This window comes from Sarcophilus harrisii, chromosome 4 (assembly GCF_902635505.1).
Source record: "Sarcophilus harrisii chromosome 4, mSarHar1.11, whole genome shotgun sequence".
Taxonomy (NCBI): Eukaryota; Metazoa; Chordata; class Mammalia; order Dasyuromorphia; family Dasyuridae; genus Sarcophilus; species Sarcophilus harrisii.
This window is the reverse complement of record NC_045429.1, coordinates 302854107-302881899: the sequence shown is the minus strand read 5'-3', so window position 1 is coordinate 302881899 and position 27793 is coordinate 302854107. Positions and strand designations below refer to the sequence as shown.

Below are 27793 nucleotides of genomic sequence, written 5' to 3'. Positions count from 1 at the left end.
ACAGGATGTAAGGTTTTGTTTAGTTTGGTTTTGTGGTGCTGACAGTTTGCTGTACACACATTCTCACCAAAACCCCCTGCGATCAACAAAACTTAATGCTAAGGATTCAACTGCTACGGCATATTCAGGGGTGTGTCATGTGGCTGTTGAATCATTTCTCTGTGACTGTAGGAGAGAGCAGTTGTATCTCTGACCATTTTAAATACTGCTGGTCCAATGATGATAGGATTAGCTTAGGTGAAAGTATTTGAGTATTCTAGGGAAAATCTGGGTTTGGTTAGAATTGGACACTAATAGTTTAAGAATACACATTTTTTGAGTTTTCCTAAATAAATATCACATAAGAAGCAATAAACCAGCATCTAATGGATGTGAGTAGGTTACAATACATTGCAAAAAAAAAAAAAAAAAAAAAAAAAGAAGAAGTAGAAGAAGAATTGTACAAGAAAAGCAGTATAAAAGACACTATCAGAGAAATATCTGACTAGAAGGGGAAAAAAAAAAAGATAGTGAAAGCAAGGGCTAATTGATGGATTGTGAGATCATAGATTTTGAACTGGAAGGGACCACAGAAATCATCAGGTCCAACATTCTCATTTTACAGATGAAAAAACTGAGGCCTAAGAATGTTACATGATTTATCTAGTGTCACACAGTGTAGGTTTAATGCAGGATTTGAATCCAGATCTTCTTCATTCTACGTCCAATTAACTGCCTCCTGAACACCCATGTTGGACAGCCAGCACACCATTAATACTCAAACAATGTCAAAAGCTCTAAGAGACCCCTCCTCCCCAGTGCTGTATACTCTTCCTATGAAGGATTTATGGGAGGATGTGGACAATTGTATTATAAGATGGGCAGACATAGATGAATTGTAATCTGCACTGTGAGAGGTAATACCCATCTTAATGAAATCACAGATCCACCAAGGGAAAAAATAAAAATAATATAAAAAAAAATAATTACGTAGCTCACTAACCACATGAGGGCTCTCCAGCTTTCATATAGTTTCTGGGTAAAATTGAATAGGGTTTTAAAACTCTGAAGGGAAAAAAAAAGAAATCACTCTATCCATGAAAGATTAAATCAGGACTTTTAATGATTGAGACCAATCAGGTCAAACAAAAATCACCATATGCCCTTGTAACAGTGACAACTTCACCTAAATTTATTCACTGGCATGTCCCAGAATATGATTTCTTTTAATGTCATTCCAATGTAGAAGGCGCTATGTTCTCTGGAGACTCTGCTGATAAGATGCAGCACATGTCGCTTTGCTCATCATTGACTTCATGTGACTTTTGCCTCTATCTACAAGAGCAAAACTCATCTCCAGAAATAAAAAAAAAAGACCAGATTTATCTATGGAAGCAAATGAATAGGCTTTAAAATGCAAGCAATCCTATTTTTGAGTAAAAACCAGGAAAAATGTCTATATAATATGATTTAGGACCTATATATGGATTAGGAATAAGGAAATAAACTCTAGCCAAAACACTACCACTAACCTGTTATGGATCTTAGGGTAAATCCCTTCCCCACCTCCACCCCACCCTGTCCAGACCTCAATAACAAAATCAATTTAAAAAATGAGTTGGACTGGATCCTCCTAAAGTCCTTTGTAATACAGCATTCAGCATCTAATTTATGTAAGAGGCCATTTGTTTTTATACATAGTATTTATACATATATGTAACAATATGTAAGTATATATTGTTACATATATAAATAACAATAGATAAAGAAGAAAGGAACCAAACAGAAGCAGAAAATACCTGCAGATTTGTATGGGAAATCTAACAGGAAGGACATTCGCTTATTTAGGGCTGGCCCTAAAATAGCAATAGAGCAATAGAAAAGTGTGGGAAGTGGAGAGAGGATGGAGAAAAGGATAAGATTTGTCCTCCATGCCTCTAGCTTTATTACATTAGTGACAACAGTGATGATCATGATGAGAGCTCACATTTATGTAGTAACTTAAGTCTTATTAAATACTTTTCATACATTATGACATTTGATTTTCACAAACTCTCAGAGGTAAACACTATTATTATCTCTATTTGGCAGATGAGGAGATTGAGACATAGAAAGCTTAAGCAACTTCCTACACTCCTATTAAACTTCTGAGATGGGACTATTTTGGGAAATGGGATTACCATTTTGTTCTCCAGCTCATTTTACAGATGAGGAAACTGAGGCAAATTGGGTTAAATGACTTACCCAGGGTCACACAACTGCTCAGATTTGAAATCTGGTCTTCTTGATTGTTCTATCCTCTATACCACTAGCTTCACTTTTCCATTGATTAGTACCTTCATTAAAAAGTTCTTTTCTTGATGTGTGGAGTTTTCCCAAGAGATGGAATATTTCTTTCTAATCAGAATACTTTGACTTCCTATAATTTTCCCATAAAAATTGTAGTGATTCCTGAAATATGCTTCAGATCTTACATTGTTACCAAATTAGAAAATGTTCTTGCCTGAAGAATCTTCATGAGTACTTTATGATCAGTTTACTCTCTAGGATCTGAGTTTGGAAATCTCAGGAGTGAGACTTCTATCTCCAGTCTGGTCACTAATTCATAAGATAGCCTAGCCTGGCTTAGTCTATAAAGTTCTCGACTTTAAACCAACTCTTCTCATTCTCTCTTTCTTGTTCTTTTTTTCTAATTCTTTAATTCAGTTCTTCTCATTATTACCAGAGGTTCCAGGCAGCTTTCCTCTCCTAACTCTCCTAACCCTCAGACCTACCAGCCTGACAAAAGAATGAAGATGTTTCTTCTCTTTCAGGAATTGAAAAGATTAAAGGATCTCTCTAGTCATGCAGGGTCCTAAAAAAAGGAGGACTAAATGAACCCAGAGCCTAGATATGAGGAAATCCAAGATTGTACCATGAGGAAGAAATGGGGGGGGGGGGGGGGAGCTGTTTTACCCAAGGGAACCATTCTACCTTCCCACCCTGAAGCCATCAAACTGGATCACGTTAATTCAGTTTATTTTCCACTTCAAAGGAGTTTTAGTTTAATAGAATTGTGAAATAGAATCTCAGAATTGACAGGAACCTCGGTCATCTAGCCCAGCCAAAGCCTTAAAAGTCTCCTCTTTTATACTCAAGGGGTTACCTAACCTCAATTTTAAAATGGGTAACTTACCACCCCTACAGTCTGCCGATTTCCACTTTTGGACAACTCTAATTATGAGCAAGTTTTTTCTTCTATCTAGCCAAGATCTACCTCTCTATAACTACTGTATAAAACTTGTAGTTCTTTTCTCTAGGATCTAACAAAGTAAATCTAATTTTCCTTTCATATGAGAGTCCTTCAAATACTAAAATACAGTTATCATGCCCTCTTCCAAGTCTTTGCATCTAAAGGCTAAACATTTCCTTTCAAACATCTTCATATGTCATGATTTCAAAGTCCTCACCATTTTGGTCATCTGGGTGCATTCTGACTTATCTTCCATTCAAAACAGAACAGAATACTTCACATATGGTCTATCAAAGGACAAATTTCAGTGAATATGACTCCCCCTTTCTAAGTACTATGTACATATTCTACATATGTATTATTGCAGCCTCTGATCACATTAGAATTTTTTGATTGTCATGGAGCTTGCTGCCCCTTAAAAGTTCCTGTTCCTTTTTATATGAACTGATATCTATCTATCCATGATATATTTTATAGCTGATATTTTAAATCCAAGTATAAAACTTTATATTTTTTTCCATTCATTTTTGCCTTATTCAATTGTAAATAATGACTTACTTTTATATAGTGGTTAGAGGTATATAAAGCTCTTTTCTTAAGGGCAACCTTGTGACTTAGGTAATAAAGCTACAATTATTTCTCTTTTACAGAAAAAGAATCTAAAATAGGTGGCATAACCATAGTAGTTTTGTTTTCATATGTAAGTCATTTAAACTCTTTAAATCTCAGTTTCCTAATCTGTGTAATAGAAATAATAATATCCTCACTGCTGACCTCATAAAGTTGTTGTAAGAAGAAACAAAAAAAAAAAAAAAAAAGAAGAAGAAGAAGAAACTTGATAAATAAATCTTAAGTCATATTATAAGCTATTGGTATAATAATAACAACAAATGATAGCCCATTATTTCAGGCTGTTGAGATCTTTTTGAATTCTGATTCTATCATTCAAAGCACTGGTGGCTCATAACAATCCCTTCCCTTTCCCAATGACTCATTAATTATCCCTTTAATGATACAATCTCAAAAAATTTCCAGGAATTTAAGACAAATCCAGTGGCCTAAAGTCTAAAGTGTGTTCTTTCCCTTTATTAAAATTTATCTATTTGCCCATTTTCAATACTCTATATTCTCTATGGCTGTTCACAGATTTAAACCTGGAAGGGACCTTAAAGGTCATCTGATTCAACTTCCTCATTTTTACCAGTCAGGAAACTGAGGCCCAGAGACATTATGTGAGTTGACAGAAAAAATCTCACTAGTACGAAATGTCAGATCCCAACAGGGGCCTCAGCAATCATTTCCTTAAATTCATTCTGGGTCAGTGACTTGGTGAACTCATGGAAAGTATCTAACCCCATTCAATTAGAGCTCCCTTATTGTAGGTTTGGATGATTGGTTAACTCTTTTTGTTCCATATTTATCACCTTGAAAGTCATCTCCTTGACAGAGAAAATGGAGGCAAAATAGAATAGTTAAGTCTTTTCTTCATTACCTATGATAATCAAATTGCAGAATTTGAGAGGTAGAAGTGAGCTCAGTAGCTATCTGACCCAATTCTACCCAAAAGGAATATTCATTATAATCATCCTGACAAGAAATCATCTCACCTCTGCTTGAAGATCTCAAAGGAGGAAATTCCACTTCTCCTTAAGGGAACCCATTGCATTTTTGGACAGCTCCAGTTGTTAGGAAGTTTTTTCTGACTCCAAGGTTAAATTTACCTTTGTCCAACTTCTAGCCAAATAAATCCAATTCCTCTTCCACGTTCTAGCTTGTGAAATACTACAAGACAATCATCATTTCCCTTTGACCCCGAGTCTGTCTTTTACCAGGTTAAATATGCCCAGTTCTGTCAATGGATCCCACTGTGATATTGACTCATGGCCATTCACCATCTCAGTTGCCCACTTTTGCATATATTCCAACTTATCAACATTCTTCTTAAACCTCAGAATCCAGAACTGAACCCAGAGTGGATAAGGTCTGACATGAGCTAAGTAGGCAGATTATCACCTTCTTTTTCCTGGAAGCATTACTCCTCTTTGACAAAATCCAACTTGGCATTAGCTTTTCTGTCTGCCCACATCACACTGCCAATTATTTTGAGCTTGTAGTTCCACTAAAACCTTCCGATCTTTTCCACAACAGCTGTCCAACCATATCTTCCCTATCTTATCCTTGGGAAGATGTTAATACCCAAATGTTATATTTTGTATTTATCACTATTGAAATTTAACTTATTAGATTCATTATCATTAGATTATTAGATTCAGTCCAATGCTTTAACCTATCAAGGTCCTTTTGGAATCTGCCATTGACTGTTATTAGCTGTCTGCCCTCCCAGCTTTGTTTCAAATCTGCAGATTTGACAAGAATACCATCTATCACCTTATTCAAGTCATTGACAAAAATGTGACACAGCACAGATCTTTGGGTTAACTGACCAACTATTCAACCAGTTGGGGTTTTTTTTTAAGAGGCAAATTTGGGTCAAGTGGCTTGCCCAGGTAACTCAAGTCTTTCTAATTTTGGTACAGCTATTCAACTAGTTCTTAATCCATCTGATTATGTTAGCTAATGCAGATCTCTCTCATCTTTCCCACAAAAAGTATCTCAGATACTTTATCAAAAGTTTAGATAAACTATATCCATTCCCCTCTTTTTATTTAGGAATTCTGTCAAAAAAAAAAAAAAAAAAAAAAAAGGTGTTTAAATTGTCATGACTTGCTCTTGATGAAGCCAGGTTATCTCTTTGGAATCACTGCTTCCTTTTCACCAGACAATTTTTAAATGGTCTTTTCTTGCATTTTCCCAAGAATCAAAGTTAAGCTCACTTCCACATAATTAAGAAAGGCAGTCTCCTTTTTATCAGAAATAGAAAGGAATCTACCCCCAGGCAATTGGCTCTATGCTTTTAAAAAATCTTTTTATTTGTCTTGCCACCTACATAACTAAAATAGAATATTTGTTGTCTTTAATATTCATTATAAGCCTCAATTTATCTTGAGCTTTAAAGTTACTCCTGTTATTTTTTCTCAATAGTTTTTTTCTTTTTCCAAATACATGTGAAGATAGTTTTCAATATTCATTTTTGTAAGACTTTGTGTTCCAATTTTTTCCTTTATTCTCTTACCTTCATCCTCCCTCCCATTATTCTTAAAAAGCTAAGCCTTGCCTTTTTATTTATTATCAATTATCCACTCATATTTTCTACATATACTTTTACATTTCAAGTGATTCTGTAAGTATCCTACAATATAAAAAAAGCACAGAACTTGGAGTCAAGGGGATATGGATTCAAATCCTAGTTTTCCCATTTGCTACTTATATAGTGATACAAATTGCTTAACCACCCTAGTTCCTTATGTGTAAAAATTTCAAATGACCTTTCTGATTTTAAAATCTATGATCCTGCAATTAAAGTGCATCATAGATAACTGCACTGAAAATAAGTAGATGATAAATTCCAGAAAAAGACCACAATGCCATTAATAGGGATGATATATTCATAATAAGAGATTTCAGCCCTTTGCTTCCATTCCTTCTTTATACTACAGCTTACTGATACCTACCCTGTCCTCCAACCTCACTTGATTCCCTGCTTTCCTTGGCTAGCAAGAGAGAATGTTCCTTTGAAAAGGGAAAGGGGTAGAAATGAGTGAATATCATCCAGTAAAGGACCAAACTTAGCACCAAAAACAAAAGTTAAAAAAAAAAAAAGAAGAAGAGCATGGTAGTTTTAGGGATAGACAGGGAGCATCAAAACTTAACTGATAATACATATCAAGTACATACAACTCTTAATTATTAATTCTAATTTAGGAAAGTAGTAGCACAAATAAAAGTGATAGGGTTATATATACCATATAGCTGTTTTTTCCTCATGATTCTCTTTTTCTTAGGTTGATGTTAAAGGGGTTTTATCCCCAGAACACACAACTACTGACAAAGGAGCAGGCCTGGGGGCAGGGTTGGGAAGGGAGCTGTGGAAGTTGGGTGGAATAACCCACAAGGTTAGATAATTGGGAAGTATTTATATAGAAGAGACAAGAAGAAGAAACAAGTCTACAAGGCTTAGCATTAGCTCTGAGAGACTGTCCTGTTCTTTTTCTTCTCAAAAGCAGTGGTGATGACAGCATCTGGGAGTCTTTGGTTTCTCTTAGAATGAATTCATCCCTTCTCATACTTTCATTAACTTGACTACCTCTGGTCACAACAGGGAAGCAGATGCCATCTGTGGGTGGTATTTCTGGTCTTTCTCTAAAGACCTTTAAAGCATCCAAATTAAAGGTCAAAATATTTTAGGAGTCCTTAGCCCTCCCCCACATTGACCCCTGCTCTAGGATAACCCAAATCCAAGGGGATTGGATGAGATATGAAAAAAGTTCAGAGAGAGATAGTTTGGGGGTAATGGGGTATTAAGTGGTCTGGACATAATAACTATCCTTCTTTATTTCTATCCCAGGCTGGAAGCTAAACCCCGTAGTGGGTGCTGTATATGGACCTGAATTCTATGCAGGTAAAATGTCATTTTTAAGGCCTGAGCATGGGAGAGGAAAAATAGCAGGATCCTAGGAGAAGGCTCTCCCGATCATATATAGCAATTACACCCAAAGGGGTGGCTATTGCTTAGCTATCATTAACCTCAAAGGTATTTATAAGGCAGTGGCCCATTTTTCTGGCCCAGGAAGGAAGAATAGGACAGAACCAAAAGAAATATTATTGGGACCTCTGCTCCTACTTGAATAATGCAGAGGAGGTCAGAAATGCAGAAAGGGCCTAGCAAGATAGTAGATGCTCCAGCTTCCTCTCAGGTAAAAGCTAAATTTACCTCTTTCCCCTGATGCTCACTTCTTTTTTTCTGTTTGGTGACTCCCCTCTTCCTCTTTCTCTGCAGTGACAGGATTCCCATACCCCACAACGGGCACAGCAGTGGCATACCGAGGGGCACATTTACGAGGTCGGGGACGGGCTGTATATAATACATTCCGGGCTGCACCGCCTCCTCCCCCCATTCCAACATATGGCGCGTGAGTACCTAGGATGGGGAACTCCTGGTGGCTTGTGTGGGCACACGGAAAGGCTGGGAGATTCCAGGAGTAAGAAGATGGAGAAGGAATAAAAGCCAAGGAAGGGATACAGAAACCTGAGAATTCTAGCGAAGACAAAGAGGGCTGGTCAACTTGGGGGTAGGGGGATGGAGAGTATAAATTGCTTGAGGAGCATTTTGGGAAATTATAAACTAGAATCACAGGATCATAGATTGAGAACCAAAAGAAACCTAGAGGCCACTGAATCCAACAACTTCACTTTACAAATGAGTTAAACAGAGGCACAGGAAGTATCTGAGGCCCAGTTTGAATCCAGGTCTTCCTAACTGGGGGCCAGCGCCCTATCCACTATATCAGACGATATCTGGTCTTAACATTTTAACAATATTAAAGAAGCCGCACGGGACCAGAAGATAAGGAACTGGCCTCAGAGCCAGGAAACTTCTGCCATCTACAAATTATATGGATGCTGGACAAATCACTCACCCTCTCAGCTTCCTAAGCAACTCTCTAGGACCCTAAGTTGCAGGAAAGGTGCTGACATGTATTGGTAAAAGTAGTTCACCTGGGAATTCTAGTAGAAATCACACGTGGAGTCTTAATTCCTATAGGGTGATGAACAATTTGGAAACTTCTCTAAAATTGCTCCCTCAAGGCATTTAGCCAGAGACCTACAAAACTATAATACTAGTGGTACCTCTGAGCATCTTTTGTGTCCTCCCAGTATGTTGAGAATTCCAAGGATCCTCAGGACTGGAAGACAGGATTCCATTTATGGTTCTGCCCCAGCTGCCTCCCTGAGGAACTGAGGACAAACCCCATCCATCCCAGGGCACTAGGGCCCTCTGATGTCTAATGGGGATCACAGTTCCCCGGGATGAGGGTGGGGATGGTTGGAGGTGGGGGTAGCAAATGAGACTGGGGCTGACGGGCCCCCTAGGCTTATGGGGAAAAAGTTGCTGACTATAGCAAGGGTGTTACTCTATTATTATACCAAAACAGGGCACTGGAGCAAACGCTTGTTAAAATGCCAGTCCCATGGGCAGGGCTGGCACCATGCCCCCTCCCTCCTCAGCAGACACCGGAGCCGGCCTACCCCACCTCTCCAGCGTTCCCACCACTTTCTTGTCCGTTTGCTTCCAGGGTCGTGTATCAGGATGGATTTTATGGCGCAGAGATTTATGTAAGTGTGCCCCACCTCCACAGTTACCCATTTCACTGGATAAAACCCTACTTTCTCCCAGTTGTGTTTAAGCCAATGGGATGTCTCCCACAGTTCAGATGAGTCCAACACAAATGGGGAAGATTCAGAGAGGGTATCAGTTATGTGTGTTCTTCATTTGTTTTCCTATGGCTCATTATAGTTAACTCTTGACTATTTATTTTTTTAGGAAAGCAGGGTAGAAATAATCCACAGCAGTGAATTGACATTGATCTTCTTGTATGAAAGACAATATGAACTATTTGTGTCTGACCTGTGGTAGAGCCTTCCAAGCTTGTATTGGTCTAATCAGATACACCATATCTTGACTCCAACATAGTGATGTCATTTTGGTCCTCCTCTTCTAGAACGAAGGACAACCACCAAAGAAAGATCATGGGTGGGTGGGGAGGAGGAGGAGTGGGGCAGGAGAAGAGATGAGGCAACAGATTTCTATTCCTAATCATGTTAGTTTTGATGGCATTGCCTTCTCTTTACCTTTTAACAGTGGAGGAGGATGGCAGTACACCCACATGTGTAACCCAACATGCAGATAGCAGAACTTGCTGTACTTCCAATCTCTGTTTTCTCCCTATTTTGCCTCTTCCTCATCCCTACTCCTCTACTTCACAGCATCTCCAAGAGAAAAAAGAAATCCTTCATCCCTCATAAAGATTCTTTGCCACTATCACTTCCAATTAGTTAGAAATGTGTAATTTTGTTACAAAATTCCCTTCCTACTCCTACACTTCTTACTGTCTTGTGTGTTATCCTACCAGAAAGAACCAATCCATCTTCATTTAGAAAAGATGGATAGAGTTTGGACCTCAATGGAGGCCATCTAATACCCTGAAGACTTCCCCAAGGTTCAGAGAGATATGTGGCTTCTCTAGCCTTCTAAATAAAAAGATGCTGACCTAAGATCCACAGATACTGAAGGGATCCATGAATAAAATTCAGGAGAGTCTATGAATTTTTTAAAAATATTTTGATGATTATATTTCAATATAATTAATTTCTTTTGTATTTTTAAAAATTTTCCAAATACTTTATTTTATACACTTAGAAACATTTTTTTTTTTCTGAAAGGGAATCAATAGACTTCATCAGACTGCAAAGGAATCCATGTTACAAAATTGAAGAAAATTGAAATTCTCCCTGCCAGTAAACTGGATTTGACTTTTTCAATTTAACAACCTAGTCCCACCTAGACAAGGAAATCCAGAGCAATATTCCTTATAGGTCAAGTAGTCTTTACCTTCCCAGGTCTTCTCTATAATTCAGTGTTTTTCAATGCCTTAAATATGTACATGAACTTGGGTCCCCAAAGACTCGAGCTAGTTCTAAAAACCTAGTCCCATAGGTACACTTTCCTTTTTTTCAGCAGACAGATCTCCTCAAGCTGAGATCTATAACACTCATCTGCCTTTTCTCTCTTCTCTTTCTTGTCCCTGCAGGGAGGTTATGCTGCCTACAGATATGCTCAGCCAGCAGCAACAGCAGCAGCTTACAGCGACAGGTAAGAAATGAGTCCAATCTGGGGCATGGAATGTATGTGTGTCGGGTGAGGAGGGGAGTTAAAGGGAATCTAAAGGAGTGAAAAAGAAGTGAAGAGTGAGTCCCTGTAAGTAAACTTAACAGATAACAAAGGATAATCATGAACATGATCTTAAATGATCTTAGCAATCTTCCAGCTCTCCCTATCATTTCTTATTAGTCTCCCAGTTCTACTGCTTCATCCAGAAAATTGCTGCCTATCCCAACCACTATCCCATCTCAGGAATCCTTTAGAGAACCTTGGCTTTTTTCTAAGTCAGTTCAAATGATATTAGGCCTCAATAGTGGGCCCGATTGTCCCTGAGTTCTGTCTATATTGCAACATCTTCTTCCAACAGCAAAAATTGTCTTTTCTTCCTCTTTCAAAACTTTCATACCCTTGCAATTTATTTGAGATTCTGGGCAGAAATTATTACAACCTATGGTATAACTGTTACTGCTTTTAGTCAGGATTCTAGACAGCATCCATTTTATTTGCCTTTTTTCAGGAATTCAAAGACCTTAAAGGAGTGTACTGTCTCCATGAAGGCAGATCTCAAGCCCTTCATGTCTGGTTGTTTTTATCAGTCACTGCTGGTTAAAATGTCAGGTGGTGGCCAGCATTGTGATGAGCTTACTAGACTGGTATTCAGACAGCAGACATTCAGACACACATACACTTCATTGGATCTAAACTCAAAGCCTTTGTAGCTTGGTAGGACATGCCAGGGGTTTTCCTCTAAGGACCTAGCTTTCAAGACCCCAAGGTCACCTCCATGCCACAAGAATTTAAACTTCAAAAAAAAATGTGCACTTTAAGATGGAGAAGTCACTCAGGTAACAAGTATTTAGTAAATGTTTACCTTGTGAAAGGCACTATCCTTGCTAAGCACGAGAAATACAAAAAAAACCCAGTTCCTGTCCTCAAGAACCTCATGTTCTAATGGGAGAGACAAGCATAAAAATAACAAGAGAAAGAGAGAGACAGAGACAGAAAAAGAGACAAAGACAGAGAGAGAAACAGAGACAGAACGACTGATGGGAGAGAGAGAGATACACACAAACAAAATACACACATACATATGGTTCCATATAAATATGTATTTATATATATGTGTGTATATATATATATATATATATTGTATGTCTTTATGTATGTATGTATATACAGAAAATATATAGGTAATCTGAAAGAGAAAGACATTCTTAACTAGAAGGGAAAACATTGCTCTATAGTTCCACCTGTTCACAAGGGTCTTTTTGTTAACCAAAGAGCACTTTTAGCCTTCAGTGCATTCTAAATGACTTCTGGCCAGCAACACATAGTGACTTCTTCCTTTATCTAAGGTTAAAAAATTTCTGGGGGGGAGTGAACTCTCTCATCCCCTTTCTAGGACATTTGTGAGTCTGCTGCTTTCATCCTTCTATTCCAATTGGCCAGAGGCTAGCCTAAATTCCACCCAACCTTTTGAGTCAAATGTTTCACAATCTCTGGTTCCTAGGTCTCTTTGAGCAAACAACTGCCTGTTCCTCAGGCTCTAAAAGGGTCTCTAAAACTGGGCTCTAAATCTCATGGAATCTCAGCGACTCTTTTGGAGGAATTCTTCCCTGCATATAGAGATAATTGAGAGCTGTCTATAAAAGGTGAGGTAGGAAAATTCCTACATGTCATGTAGGTCAATTCTAGATGAGTCTTCCTTTTCTTCTCCCATCTCTTCTGTAAGACTCATCAGGATTGTCACTTGCAAAAGTACTTTTCTTAACCTTAATTCCTGATCCTTTATATGTGTCAAAGATTTCCATCTTTCATGAACTGTCTTATTCCTGTGATTACCTGCACTGAAGTTGTCCCTCTCTTGTGCACAAAGTGCACTTGAAAAGTGCACCCACCATACTTGTCCTTTGGTTAATTAGTTTAGTTGCCAGAGCAGTTCTAATCAGTCAAAAAGTATTTATTGCTGTGTGCCAGGCACTTTGCTAATCACCATTTTTCTAAATTGCCTGTTATCATTTCTGAGGAATAGCCTCAGATGGAAGTGATCAGCAAATACCCCTCCCAACTCTTTCTACCTCAAGTTAACATTTCTTTTCTTGAAGACCATTAACATAGTGGTAGCAACTAACTCAGGTCCCTAGACAAAACTGGTGGAGCTGGGGTTGCTAGAGAAATGGAAAATGTTTGGGGAGAGTGGAATACAATAGGAGTGGGAAGATGAGGAAAGGGTGCAACTGTGTTTGATGAACCCTTCCCAACTGGGATCTTCCCTCACAATACTCAAAGCTTCCCTACTATTCAAAGAATTCGGATTCTACTTTATTCAATCCTGATGCTCCATCCTTCAGAGCCAGCAGAATTCCTTGCAGTTTGGCCTGGGATGCTCAGCTCTGCCAGGTATCAGACACCAGCAAGCTTTCCTTATCTGCTAGGACTCATGCTCTTGTGATGGGGCAAGGTTCTCATCATACTATCCTTCTCCATCCATTGGGAGCCTTACCCTACTTAGATGTTCAGTATCTGCTGTGACTTCAAAGACTTAAGATTATTTAGTCTGTTTAGTCCAAAGACAGAGGGGAAACTTGATTGCCATCTTAAATTAAATAATAAATAAGATTTGGTTATGGAAAATTCAAAGATAAAAGATTGTCCAGAGGGCAAGCTCACCCCTATTAAAGGGAAAACCCAGGTTTCAGAAATTTAAACTCTCATTGTTGTGCTTGCCAATTATGAATATTTCAGACTTTTACTCATCACTGATGATAATTACTTTATCATAATCTGTTCTTACCCCAGTAACCTTTTTTCCTTCCATTGCAGACACACTCACTAGGATCCTCCTGCCCCAATATCTGCATGTAATCACTCATTTCTTCATCTCATCGAATAAAACATATGTTGTATACAAAGTTATATGTGAAAACATGGACAGGCTCTACCTCACATCTCTTGAGAAGCTTGCATTCAATAGTAGAGGGTCTGATGGAGAACATAAAGGGCATGTGGTTATTATTAGGAGTCCCATCTTTCTAAAAAGGGCTTACTACAAGCAGTATACTAGATGTTGAGAAAGAGAAGGAAAGTAATCTAATTGATATGGGAGTCTGAAATCAAAAGACTTAAATCTAGGTTTGAGAAGTAAGAAGATATCCCTCATCCTATTTATTTCATTTCCATCTCCTCTGCTTACCACCATGACCCACATCTTGACTGTATTTTTTGTTCCCTAGTTACGGCAGAGTCTATGCAGCTGCTGACCCTTATCACCACGCCATTGGCCCTGCTGCAACCTATAGCATTGGAACTATGGTAAGGAGGTCCAGCCCTGCTTTGGTCATAGATTGCTTCAGCGGTTCATGATCAGAAAAAGCTCTTATCCCTAGAGGGTGGGGAGAAGGGAGGGTGTATGTTGGAAAGTTGGGAGGAGAATTAAAAAAAAGCTCCAGGTTGAATCTAAAATAACTTTCCTTGGGTTCAAGCATTTGGGAAGAAGAGGAAGAGAAAGCCTGGAAACCTCCTACCCCATAAGTATAATAGTACCCCTCTCCTCATGTTCCCTTCTTAAAGTGAGAAAGGGATATCATATATTATAGTTTGTTGGGCCCTTTCTGTGTGTGTCTTTCTGGCCTCCCAGTCTGTGTCATTATCCCAGGTCAACTTCCCAATCTTCTGTGACTCATGATCCTGAATTGAATTTGCCATTGAGAAAGATGCCAAAACACAGCCTCCTCCCTTCTTCAGTGGCACCTTCCTACCCACAACAATGGACTTAGTTCCCCCAGATGCAAAAGTGATTCCCCTGGTCCCTTTTGTGTTTCAAAATGACATTTCTCCTATATACATAACATGATTATCCAAAACTGAGGAGAGAGGCCTATTGATTGTGATTCATTACCCTCCATGGCTCCCTGAGGTGCTTGCTCCAGAATTCCCTCTCTCCCCAGTGGTCATCATTGCATGGGCAGAATGGTTGGGGTCAGGAAGAGAGAAAGGGTGCACTTTTGAGCTTGGCTTGATGATGGTGATCTGCAGGAGAGCCTGTGTGTATGTGTGTGTGTGTACATATGCCAGCGATAGTCACAAAAACCCAGGCCCATTATACAACAGGGGATTCTCTTAACAACATATCAGCCTGGTAGTAACCCCAAACCCTCATCCCGGCATTGTGCTTAATGTCGGTTTTTAGCTAGCTTGGCATCCAGCATCAAAGATGAAAACTTGGGGGGAGGGAAAGGGTCAGGGAAGGGAAGTGGGGAAAGTGGGTAAGAGTCAATCCAGCAAGATTTTTTTCTTTTCTTTTAAGGGTCCCTCACTTCTTTATATTTTTTTTTCTTTTTCTTTTTAATTTTTGGGTGTTTTCAATCTTCAAAAATCCAATCTTGCCTGAGGTTGGCCCTGGCAATACTATGGGCTAGATTCAATCCTTCATTGGCTCGCTCTCCCCGCGACCAGTGACTCTCAGGACGTACCCAGGCCCTAGGTTGGTACTTTCTTTGTACTTTGTAGTACTTTCTTTAAAAAGCCCAATGCCCTCAGTTTTGCTACTACTTAAAAGTTTTCACTAATTAATGAAGGATTACCCTTTTTGTGTTTTATTTAACATTATTTTTTAAAGAAACTTATCTTTTTGTCAGCTTTTCAACATTTTCCATTTTGTCCCCTTTTCAAATGAAAATGGACAGTAGGGTAGGAGGGAAACAAGAAAATCTTTCTTGCAAGGTAATAATGAGATCAAATGATCATGCAAGTTCAGGATTCCAAAAGAGATTGGAGAAGAGAGGTTTGGAAACCCAGGGAGATAGGGATCCAAACAGAAGAACACAGAATCATAGATTCAGAACTAGAATGGACTTTGAATTTAAGCTAGTTTACCTCTATTTTACAGATGAAGAAAATGAAGCTCAGAAAGTTAAGTGATTAACCCCAGTAGAGCTAAGATTCAAACACAGGTCCTCTGATTCAAAATTCTCCAAATTCAGTGTTCTTTCCAGTACTACATTTTCTATATCCAAGAAACAAAGACTCTCCTTCTCTACCACCACCACCAACCCGAAAAAAAAAAAATCTCTACCCATAAGAGAGCTTATGTTTTCTATATAAGAAAATACATGAAGCTTAGAACCCTCAGACCCAGGTCACAGCAGAAGAAAACCTGTGGACATATACAAGGAAATTCAGGCTATTATTTGGAAGCCCTGAGCCTAAAGTGGGTTTGTCCAATGTGATCATTTGGCTTAGACCTTTTAAAGCTCAATAGATCTAATTCCTAAATCAAAATTGGGTAGTGTTGCTTCAAAAAGATCAGGCCTTTATCCTCCTCAGATAAAGCCCTTGGAGTGTGCACCCTGTTATGAAGTCTCATTAACTCATGGTTATAGGCTCACAGTAGTTAGAACTGACCAGATCCAATTCCATCCTTTGATTTAATTCAGCAAGCATCTATCATGTGCAGATCATTGTGCTGGGTGCTTAAGAGACAGAAGAGAAAAAGAAGTTCTTGCTGTCAAGTACCATTATTATATTCTTTTCCCTAAGGAAACTGAGGTCCAGTGCTGGTACCTTGCCCATAATCACACAACTTATAAGTAACAGAGGCTACTAACTTAAAACTCTGTCCTCTCCAAATCCATTGCTTTTCCCACCATGTTAGGCAGCACTCCATGAGAAATTAAGGGCCACACTAAGGACTAATTAAGAATTAAAAGAGAGAAAATATTCAAGGCCAGTATTGCTGATGGCCACTTCCTTTGCTTGTCCCTAAAGGCTCTCTCCCCCCTGACTTCAAGGATACCACCCACTTAGAAATAAACCAAGACCCTCAACCTGGCCTCCATTACCCTGTTGCCATGGCAAATTATCACAAACTATTTATCAATTATTCTCCCCATGGAGGGGAAAAAAAAAACAAAAAACATTGGGGGAAGAAAATGGGATTTGGCTATTTCTCTTTTTCCTTTCTTTTTTCTTTTTCCTTTTTTTGATTTTTTTTCCTACCAAAAGACAATACTGATTGGCTGTTTTTCATCTTTGATGTTGCAGGCTAGCCTCTGCCGAGGAGGGTACAGCCGCTTCACCCCCTACTAGCAAGAGACCCAGCCCCTAACAGCATTCACACTGACTGCTTATTCCAAACCAAACCAAACAAACTAGACACCAGGCAGATCCTCCGGGAAGACAAACTGCCCCAGCGGGTCAGGGACATTCACCGCTGACCCTCCGCGACTCTAAAACCATAGATTTTTACCTCCAGTTGTTTCTCCCTGCCCCATGATGGTGTGTGTGTCTTTGTCCATGACTGTACCTGTATGTTTGTAACTAATTTCCTGTATTGAGTTTGTCGGTGTTGTTCTACTCCCAAACCATCAAGGTATGGTATAAAAACTGGGGGCCATGGGAGGGGAGGGGGTAAGAGGGAAAGATAGAAAGTCAAGAAGTAGAGCCTGAAGTCAGAAGGTCAGTCCTCTTTCCCCATAGCTCTGACCCTTCAACATACAGCTATCCCCAAAAAGGTTAGCAGAAGGACCTCATACCCTGACCAGTCCCTCTACTTCTACCCTATTCCATCTTTACTCTTTAATCAACAGGCTGAAGTCAGGGAATCTTTGTGAAAGGAAGTCAGGGCCACAGACCATGAGCCATTTTCTAGGTTCCACAGTATATTTAGTTGTCCATTACTCCCATTTTGGTCTTTGCCCCAGTAATTTATCTTTCTACAATTAGTTGTCTCCCACCTCCGCCCAACAGATCTTGAAACTGCTAGAAAAAAATTTGTTTCATGAAGAGGACAGGAAAAGGGAATCAGCATTCTTTCGTCCTCTCTTCCATCTTAGTTCAACCCCTTAACTCTCCCTGCTTCTCCTTACTTCTTTTTCCTTCACACCTTATACAGGTCTTCCTCATCTTTTTAATTTTTTAATTGAATTATATAGATTCCATTCCTTATGGAAATTATAAGAATGTCCTGGCCAAAGTATTCTTTGCAAGACGTAAAGATGGAAATGAATTCTCCCTTCCCCAGTTCCCTGCATCTGTCCATATGCCTTACAGTTCCCCTATAGTACTGGTCTCAAATCTCTCCTTTACCCTACAAAGCCATCAGTGTCCTAGCTGTGGAGGCCCTTAACTCCCTTCTAAAGTGGCAGATTTTATTTTCCCAGCTCTGTCCTTGGTGTGTGTGCTGCCTAGCCAAAGCATCTTCCTTCCTGTGCCTAAGCTCAAAAAAAAAAAAAAAAAAAAAATCTTTAATTTGTATACTTGTATCACTTTGCTCTTCACAAATTAAGTTTCTTATATAGGAACTCCTCACTTCTGGATGGTTCATCTCAGGACTGAATCCCTGAATCCAGCTCCCCTTTCTACCACCTCCAACTTTAATGCAGTTAGGATTTTTTTGTTTTGTTTTGTTTTTTGATGAAAGATCTTTCTAGCCTGGCCCAGCCATCACAGTACATTGACCATGGCATGGAGATCCTCTGGCCAATTCATAAATGTTAGACCTGAAAGAAAGGCCTAGAAGGTCATCCCTTCAAAATTCGTCATTTTACAGAAGGACTCCTGAGAGTAACTTAGCAGCAAAATCAAATCTAAAACTGAAGTGTCCTGGGTATCAATCAGGCTCAAATGAAGTTTCATATTGCTCATGAAGAAAGCTTAGCTTTTCTGCTTTAGTTATTATTCAGAAAACTTCTTCCAGGGAGCCTAGAGGGAGCCAACCGAGGCAAGGGGTCCTTTTGTTCTGCATCATCCATGATTTTAAATAAGCTACTCCTTGAGCCTTTTTTTATCCAGTGAGATAATATTTGTAAACTGCTTAGCACAGTAGGAGGTGCTATATAAATGCTTATTCCCATCTTCTTCCCCCTTTGCCTTTTATGACCATCCCCCTAACAGGTGTAAGCATAGCAGGAGATTTTTTTTATCTTTGAGGAAAGCACCTGGGGTCTGGAAGGGACAAAGGCTTTCTACCAGCTACGGGACTTAGTTTCCGCTATAAACACCCTGCCCCATCCCACTCACATACCTCTATTTGGAAAATTGTTCTCGTATTTTCTTTCCTATAACTCCTCTCTCAGGTGTCCAATTTGTCTCTTTCCTAATGTTAAAATTCACCTTTTCCAACAAATTTGCCACCACCTTTCCACATCTTATTTGCTGAACACTATTCCCACATACTCCTGTCTCCAGCCTCTTAACCTTCTGTTATGATCTTTATTCCTTGCTATTCTAATCTGTCTGCAACAATTGCTTCTCTTATCTTAGTTTAGCTTGTTCTAGCTTCTCCACATTCTATTTAATCCAGAGTTTTGGTTACCTTAGGAACCTCCAGTTGCTAGATCCTATTTTCCTATCCCATCACTATACATCTAGCCATTCCTGGAAAGTAGTGAAGGGACAAATTAAAACCGTCATTTAAATTACAAAGCCAGCAATCTCCCGAGGGTCAGGGGTGAAACATATATATATATATATATATATATATATATATAGAGAGAGAGAGAGAGAGAGAGAGAGAGAGAGAGAGAGAGAGAGAGAGAGAGAGAGAGAGACAGAGAGAGAGAGAGACAGAGACAGAGAGAGAGAGAGAGAGAGAGAGAGAGAGACAGAGAGAGAGAGAGAGAGAGACAGAGAGACAGAGAGAGAGACAGAGAGACAGAGAGAGAGACAGAGAGAGACAGAGACAGAGACAGAGAGACAGAGACAGAGAGAGAGAGACAGAGACAGAGACAGAGAAACAGAGAGACAGAGACAAAGAGAGAGACAAAGAGAGAAAGGGAGAGGGAGGGAGGGAGGGAGAGGGAAGGAGAGGGACACTAGGCACTGTTCTCCCTTTGTCTCCCTGAGGCACTTTTATATGTTAAAAAGTAAATATTTGCCTCCACACTATCTCACTATCTCCTTCTGGGTTCAAAGGCCCTCCCCAGTGTCCAGGGCCTTTATTGGCCTTGTCTTTGCACACAGTGTGTTGCATCTGTGAAACTGTGCAAGCTTGGCTTTTTTGTTTCTGTTGTAGTGAAATCTGCTGTTTTCTTCTTGGACCATGAAGGGCAAAAAAACAAAACAAAAACAAAAACAAATTTAAAAAAAACAAAATGAAAAAACACAAAAAACAAAAACAACGCCAAAAAAAAAAACCTACCCTAAAAAATATTTTAAAATGAAAGCAACAAAACTTAAGCAAAGAAAAGAAGCAATCAACCAAGTGACAAGTCCCACATAAGAGGCCACATACAGGTGCCCAGCAAGAAGAGTCCAGCAAGAGGCGCTGTATACCCTGCACCCACAAAGTGAACACCAATCTGATGGCACCAAGGGGGAGACTTCCCCCAACCTCCACCTCTCACCCCTTTACCTAGGTCATGTTGGGGGACCCCTCTTCTTTCTTGGTTTTATGAGGGTGAAGTTGGGGGTGGGAACCAAGTTTTTGTTACCCCCAAAGAAAGACTTTTTTTTTTTTTTTTTTTTTTTTTTTTTGCTACCATGTCTTCCTCTGCGTCACCCTTCACTCCTGGGTTGTGGAGGGACTGATAGGGCAGAGCAATGGGAGAGCAAAAGCAAGACAAAATATAATGATCTTGTTCCAAGTGGCTTGGGAATAAGATGCAAAAATAAAGAGTTGGGGTCAGGAGCGGCTGAATGGGGAAGGAAGGAGCAGAGAAATGAGGAGAGGGGAAGAGAAACAAAGGCAGTTTTGCATTCCCAAGGAATGCAAGCTTTGGTGCAGGCCAAGTTATCTGTGGGTTGAGTTTTCTGAGTCCCAGCTCCCCATGCTGTGCTGGCAAAGAAAAATGCCCTTGCCCTCACCCTAGTGAAAGCGATGTGCTGAGCAGTGCATCACATTAGAGTTTGCAGGCTGCTTGAATGTTATTTGACCACCAGTCCTCAAGTGCCAACTCCTTTAAAAAAAAGTAAAATAAAAAAAGCATTGGCAGAACTCCAGGAAAACCAGAGTCCACAGATTTCTCCTCCAGCCACTCATTCTTTTGGCTCCCAGCAGAATAGAACAAGACCCGTCTCTGTCTGTGAGACTCAGGCTAAAAGTAAACAGGGACATCCAGTGTTCCTCTTTTGTAAGAACTTTTGAAAGGTGGGTGCCTCCTGCAGCCATGCCTTCTCTTTCAAAATTACTTGATTCCTCTACCACATGCAGTCCTGTAAGAAGATAAGGCTTGGAGAAGAGGCAAGAGTTGAAATAGAGGTAGGGGCCATGGAGTGAAGAGGGGTTTCAAAACAGGTTTGTTCCGGCAGCTGAAGTTGATTTCACTCTAGTTCTCCCACTTGGTGCTCTGCTCTCTGTCCAACATCTATTTCCCTTGGAGGCTAAGGGGCAAGTAGTAGGAAGGGGTATTGGACATATTTGAATAGAAAATAGATAGGGGGAGGTGCTGAGGGTCTGACTGTGCTGAAAGGCAGAGGAGAAGGAAGGGGGTAACCTAGCTCCATTGGTGCAACTTATCAGCAAGATTAGAGATGATGGTGCTATGGGTCAAGGAAACCATAGCCAGGGAAAGGAACCTCTGAGGAGAGCCAAGAAACAACTGCAGTTTGAGGGGAAGAGAGATTCAGAGCAGACTCTCAGGCCCAACAGTGGCCTGACCCACAGTTACTGCCCTTGGTATTGTGGTTGGGCCTCCAAAGTTCTGATGGCAGCAACAGATCATCCTTCTGGAGCACTTGGGAGGCTGAAGGGGCTTTTTGTCTAGTGGTAGGGATAAAAAACGGATGGCAGGGGCTTGGCGGGGGGGAGGGGGAGGAGAAAGCCCCTGCCAGGGTAAGGACAACTGGAGTGGCTAAAAGGAAAGGGAGGAAAATAAGTCTCCCAACATAGCTCCACTGTCTCATGAAACTTAAAACAACAAAAATAAAACCCTCACTTTATATTCAGCATAAGCGCCTGAAGCTATCGAAATGGAATTCTCCTTTTCTATTCGTGATGTACATAGAACCCGGTCCCTACCTCTGGCCATTTGTCTTCTGTATAAAAGCTCCCCCTGCCCCTTCCATCTGCTGTACTGAATCCTTTTCTCTTGGCAGCCTCCTCCCAAGCCCCTCTCCTCCTAAATTTATTCCCTTCCTCCCTTCTAGGACTGCAATTGAGCCCCCAACATCCTTTCTTAACATTCTGTATGCTTCCAAGGTGTGACCATTCAAATTAACAGTATTATTAAGATTATTAATAAAGATTTCTTTCTTCAAACCAGGACAGCTTTTTGATTGGGGAATGGTGGGAAGGGGGCAGTTCTGGACACAGAGAATGAAGTATCATGGGCCCGATTAGTGAGTGGGTGTTGGAACCAAAGTAGGTACATTCTCTAAATGGTTCATTTTTAACTTTAGCTAAAGCTAGAGCTGACTACTGGCTGAAACATCCTTCCTCCATACACAAAAACTCTTGCCAGACACGAGGTTATTAAACCATTAAGGTCCAAATCCAAAGTCATTCTTTCCTTTTTGCCCCATCTCCAATGTCTGTAGAGGAAAAACATGGAGATGCTTTCATGTTCATTCCTGGGACCCTTTAATTTTTTATAGTAATAGCTTTTTATTTTTCAAAATACATGCAAAGAGTTTCCAACATTCATCCTTGCAAAACTTTTGTTCCAAATTTTTCTCCCTCCCTCCCCACTTCCCCCTTTCCCTAGCTACACAGCAAGTAATCCAATATAGGACCTTTTCATTTTAAATGGAAAAAAAAAACCACCTTTTAAAAGAGCTGTGTGGTACCAAGCATCTGACCTTACCATTCAGGGATGAGAAGATTTGGGATAGATGATCTCAGAAGTTTCCCTTCCAGTGTTAAATCATCTGATCCCAAGATTTCCACTAAGAGATCAGGTGACATGGTTTTGCTACCACTGAATTCCAATCAAATTTACTAAGCAGTGGGGTATCTGCAGTATAGCTTACTCTAGGCAGAGCTCACAAGGAAACCAAAGTCATATTCCTCAACAGGATGCTACTCAAAAAAGTCACACTGTCATTCTAACTCAGAACATTGAGAAAATAAATGAATCATGCATGGGATCAGGCAGAGAGGGGATAACAGAGGGTTCATCTCTGTCCATCCAGAAAGTAGAAGCTATTTGAGGTCCCACTGGTCCTGTTATATATTCGTATCAAGATTTAATGATGTTTGAACAATCTGGATACCTCCCCACCTGAAGAAGAAAAAGAAGGGAAAAAAATGCTAAAGAAGAGGCAAGAAGATAGGATATGCCTTGCTTCAGAATAAAAATGGTTTCTTTGGCTTTCTCCATTCCCTGAATGGGTGGGTCAGCAGAAGCCAGAAAAGAGCTTGAGGTATCTGGGATGGGGACCTACCTCTTTGATAAGAAGAAAAGAAGGGATGAATGACTGGGAGTGGGGAGATGAAATTGAACATAATGCAGAATAATAAAGTTTTGGTTGTGTTTGAAGGGGGGGGGATTAAAATGGGACAGGGCAAGGGGTACAGATATTCTCAGGTCCTAAACCACCACTCGTGACAGAATTGCACGTAAAGAAAAGTTGAATTCTTCATTTTTCAAAACGTCAGATAATTTATTTCAGCGCAATTACATCCACCAGAGGGGCACCAGCTTAAATGCCGAGATATTAATTTTCCTGCATATGAGGCTTTCTTGTTGGTGGAATTGGGGACTGTGCTCCGAGGGAGTTGGGGCTGTGTGATCCTGCCGCGCCATGCTCTGCTAAACCCCCTTACTTCTAATTGCTTGCTCACCAGACTGTGAGAAAATAATTGCCACTATAAATTTTCTCTCCTCTGCATAAAATATTCCAAGGAACCTCTACTAGAAAAATGACTACATGCAAATAAATGAAGCCAGGCATCAGTATTATACTAGCTAACAGGTGGGGTAGGGGACAGGACAGAAACCTTAGGAGATTGGGGCCAGCATGCTTGTTCAGTTTGGGCAAATGACATACAATAAAAACCACCTCTGCTCCATCAAGCTCAAAAATGGGGGAGAGGGGAAGCAGAACAAGCAAATACAACCTCAGATAATTGTTGGGAAAAAAAAAAAACTTGGCTAAAAATTGGTTTCAATTTTTAGCATCTCTTTCCCATCCTAACACCACCTAGGAAGTACCATTTCTACTGGCAACACCCACCAAAATAACTGCAGCTTTTGAGGATGAACCACAATGCCAGGTGAGTGTAACAAAATTTGACCTTGATCAACAAGAGGAACCTGTGTGAAATGTTCCACTCACTCCCTCACATTTTCAAGCAGCTGCTGACTCAGAAAGCATTTTTCCCCTGGACTGCAGTTATTCCTCATTAAGAATGTGAAGGATGTGAGTATCGTACCTTCAGAATCACAGGAATTGGAAGGGAATTAAAAGCCAACTAATCCATTCACTATCTGAACACAAATCCTCCCTAACACACTAACAACCTGTTATACAAGAAGACTTCTACTAAGGAGAAACTTAAAGCAGCCTGTTCTACTTTAGGACAGCTCTAATTTTTTTTTTAAATAAAATTTTGCTTTTTCATTTCATAAAAATGCACATTTCCCCCTGTTTCCCTCATCCCCTCCAACCTGAGATAAATAAATTTTATTACAAACATGTTTGGTCAAGCAAAACAAAAACCTACATCAGCAATAAAACAGCTCTAGTTATTCAGTTTTTCTGGATATCCAACCTAAATTTGCCTCCTTGCACTCACTGCCCAGTGCTCCCACTTCTGATCTCTGGAAGTCAAAAGTGGAACAATTCTGTCAGTGACAGCTTTTCAAATATTTGACAATAGCTATTATGTCACTCCTCCTAATATTTTTAATCATCACATTAAACTTTCCCAGGGCCTTCAATCTATCCCGACAAGAGTGTGGAGACTGGTCACCATCCTCTGAACATTCTCCTACTTAATAATGTCCTTCCTAAAATGTGGTGTCCAGAATTGTACTCAAAACTAAAGATGTTGGTTAATCAGAAAGGATACCAGACCATCATCTCACTAAGGATGGACACAATGTCTCTTATTTGAAATGAAACCTAAAATTGCATTAGTTTGGGGGGTGTTTTTAATGGTATAATGGAGTTATTGAATTTGTAGTACACTAAGTCCCCAGAATTTTTTAGATCAAACCGCCACTTATCCATCTTGTACTTCTGAATTGATTTTCTGAATCTGTGTTAGAACTTTATATTCATTCCTATGTAGTATCAGTGCTAACTCCCTCTTATATAGGAGGATCACAAAATGATTACTCAAATTCAAGGTAATCTAAGTCTACATCCCTCATGAACCCCCCACAAACACATTTATTTTCCAACCAGAGGACCCAATTAGTTCAAAGCAAAAGCATTTATTGAAATATCATAGTAATAAGATTTGCAATACAAGATCAAATAGAGAATATGTTCCTCCACAAATATAAACACCAATTACAAGAGTGTTCAGGCATAGGAATCACATGGGAGGGGCAATTGACACCTCCCATACTATATTACTTCTGATGTCTTCTGGTAACATTAACAATTCTGCTCTAGCACCAGGTTTACTCTTGGCTGGGTATAATGCTTTACTAGACTTACTGGTGTGTTCATCTCCTTAGGATAGGATCAGTAATCTGGCTTTACTCTGCTAGGAAGTACCTCAAGACTAACATTTCCTCCACCTTGTAAGGACAGTTTGACAGAATTGTAGACACTGCAATCCAATAACAAAAACCAGGAAGAGTGCCCTAGGGTAAGATTAGGTCTTTCCTTTCCTCCCTAAATCACCAATCACCAGCTTTGCATCAAAGTTTTTGGTTATTGAATAACAACCCGCAACACTCCAAAAAGCCTCTTTGGCTTAGCTATAAATAAATTTCAACCCCAACAAAAGGTAGAATTAGGAGGCTCCCACCTAGCCCAAATTTCTGTCTTTATTAAGCATGACTGTTGTTATCAAAGCCTGTGTGCAGTATTACTGACTTTTAGCCAGTGAAAATTTCAGTCCCCAGTGCCTATTAAATTTCACCTTTTAAATTTGGTCAGGTGTTCTGGTGCTGAATTTTAGCTAGTGAAAATTTCAATCCCCCAATGCCTTGTTAAACTTCATCTTTTAAATTTGGTCCAATGTCCTAACCTGTTGGGATCTTTCTGTATCTTGATTCTTTTAGCTATCCCTTCCTGCTTTGTGCCATCTGCAAACCTGATAAGCATACCATCTGCTTTTATCCAAATCATTGACAAAAATCATTACCAGGCAAGGATCCCAGGGACATTCCATTAAAAACCTTCCAAGATGACATCAAACCATTTAAGCCCAGTTGTTCATTCAATCCCAAATCTACCAAACTGTACCCTATCTAGCCCATATGTCTGTTTCCTTAGTTTCCTCATCATTTTAGATAGCTTTTAAGATCCCTTCCTGCTCTACATCTATGCTCCTATGCTCATTTTTAGAAATCAGCATGGTTGCCCTTCTTCAATCCTATGATACCTCTCCTATTCTCTATAACCTTTCAAAGAATGCTGAGAATCATATCTTCCAGTTGTTTCAATATCAGGGGACATAGTCCAGTGACTACAGCTCATTAAGGACAGCCTGGTGCTTTTAATATCTCCCTACTTCTCTTGGGTATCAACTCTCCAAATATCATTTTTCTTAGTGGAGAAAACAGAAGCAAAATGTAGACTAAGAAGTGCTGCCATTATCTATTGTCTTTTATTATTACCTCATACATTCAATAGGGATTCTATGCCTTCTACATCCTCTTTTCTCCAGAATAATTTTAAACCTTTTTTTATTGCACTTCCCCACAAAGTTCAACTTGTTCTTAGCTTGCATACCTCACTACTTTTATGGAACAAAGTTACACTTCCATATTCACTTTCCATTATCTGCCTTTGCTTCCATCTTCAGTATGAAACTTAAAATCTAGGTTGTTTGATGAACTCGCTTGTCAATCCACATCTATCTCAATAGTTACATTCTTCTTGTCAGAAGATGTGAGACTCTGGGATACAGCAAGTCAGGGCCACCTTCTTCCAAACATTAAGTTTTTAAGCTCTTTTGAGACATGGTCCCCTATAGCAGTGTTTAGGGACACCTATGGATCCTTTCTCAGAATATTGTTGTTATATGCACAAAATAAAATATCTTGAAATATAATAAAAGTGTTAGAGTTTTTGTTTTTTTTTTTAAGTTTGCAGTCTGGGTTAAGAATTTCTTCTCTGGAAGAAACATACGACCTAAAGAAAGAGAAGGCAAAGTACCATCTTTCCACAAATAAATTTAGGTATCCTACATCTTATATTAGATTTTGCCAATTCTCCAAGAAGCCCCCAAATTCCAAAGGCCAGAAGAAGCCAGGAGATCTGTGCTGCCACCTTGTGGATCACAGTACAATGTAGCAATCTTTTTTGATGTCAGTAACAAAAGCTAAAAGTTGATTTTTTTGCTCTAACAAAGTATCCCAGGATAGTGGATATATCACTTGGGTGATTCACCTTTGTCTGCAAAATAAGAGACTTCTATAATTGCTAGCAATTAATTATATGTATGATCCTGTGTCCTACAAGCAGGGCTTATTGGTTTTTTTCCTATTGTTCAGGGACACTGCTCTATGAATCCTTCAGATTCACAAGAACTCAGTCAGAATGTAGCTGAAGTAGTATACTCATTTACCAAATTATCAGCAACCTCTTTAGCTCAAAAGTGCCATGGCTGGGTAAGGCCTATTGTTGGTAGCTCAGTGACAAGCCTTAGGCAAACATAGGGAAAAGGAGAAAATGGGAGATGAGGAAAAAAGAAGGAAACAAGAAGACTTTTAGTGACAAGTTAGAAAATTATAACCAAC

General features: G+C 39.6%; 1 protein-coding gene across 17 annotated transcripts in view; it reads left to right on the top strand.

Moving 5' to 3' along the window:
• Positions 1-22191, top strand: part of RBFOX3 (RNA binding fox-1 homolog 3) — a 942623-nt gene extending 920432 nt beyond the window's left edge. For 8 of the 17 annotated variants that reach the window (XM_031968497.1, XM_031968495.1, XM_031968493.1 and 5 more), the window contains 6 exons: positions 7677-7730; positions 8109-8241; positions 9265-9445; positions 10921-10982; positions 14225-14303; positions 17034-19487. In XM_031968497.1, coding sequence (XP_031824357.1) covers positions 7677-7730; positions 8109-8241; positions 9265-9445; positions 10921-10982; positions 14225-14303; positions 17034-17078 — 554 coding nt within the window. In that variant the 3' untranslated portion in view covers positions 17079-19487. Of the gene's footprint in view, positions 1-7676; positions 7731-8108; positions 8242-9264; positions 9446-10920; positions 10983-14224; positions 14304-14646; positions 16468-17033; positions 19488-20004 lie in introns of those variants that run through there. The other 9 variants (XM_031968496.1, XM_031968492.1, XM_031968501.1 and 6 more) reach the window with 6 other exon arrangements.
• Positions 22192-27793: the final 5602 nt, after the last annotated feature.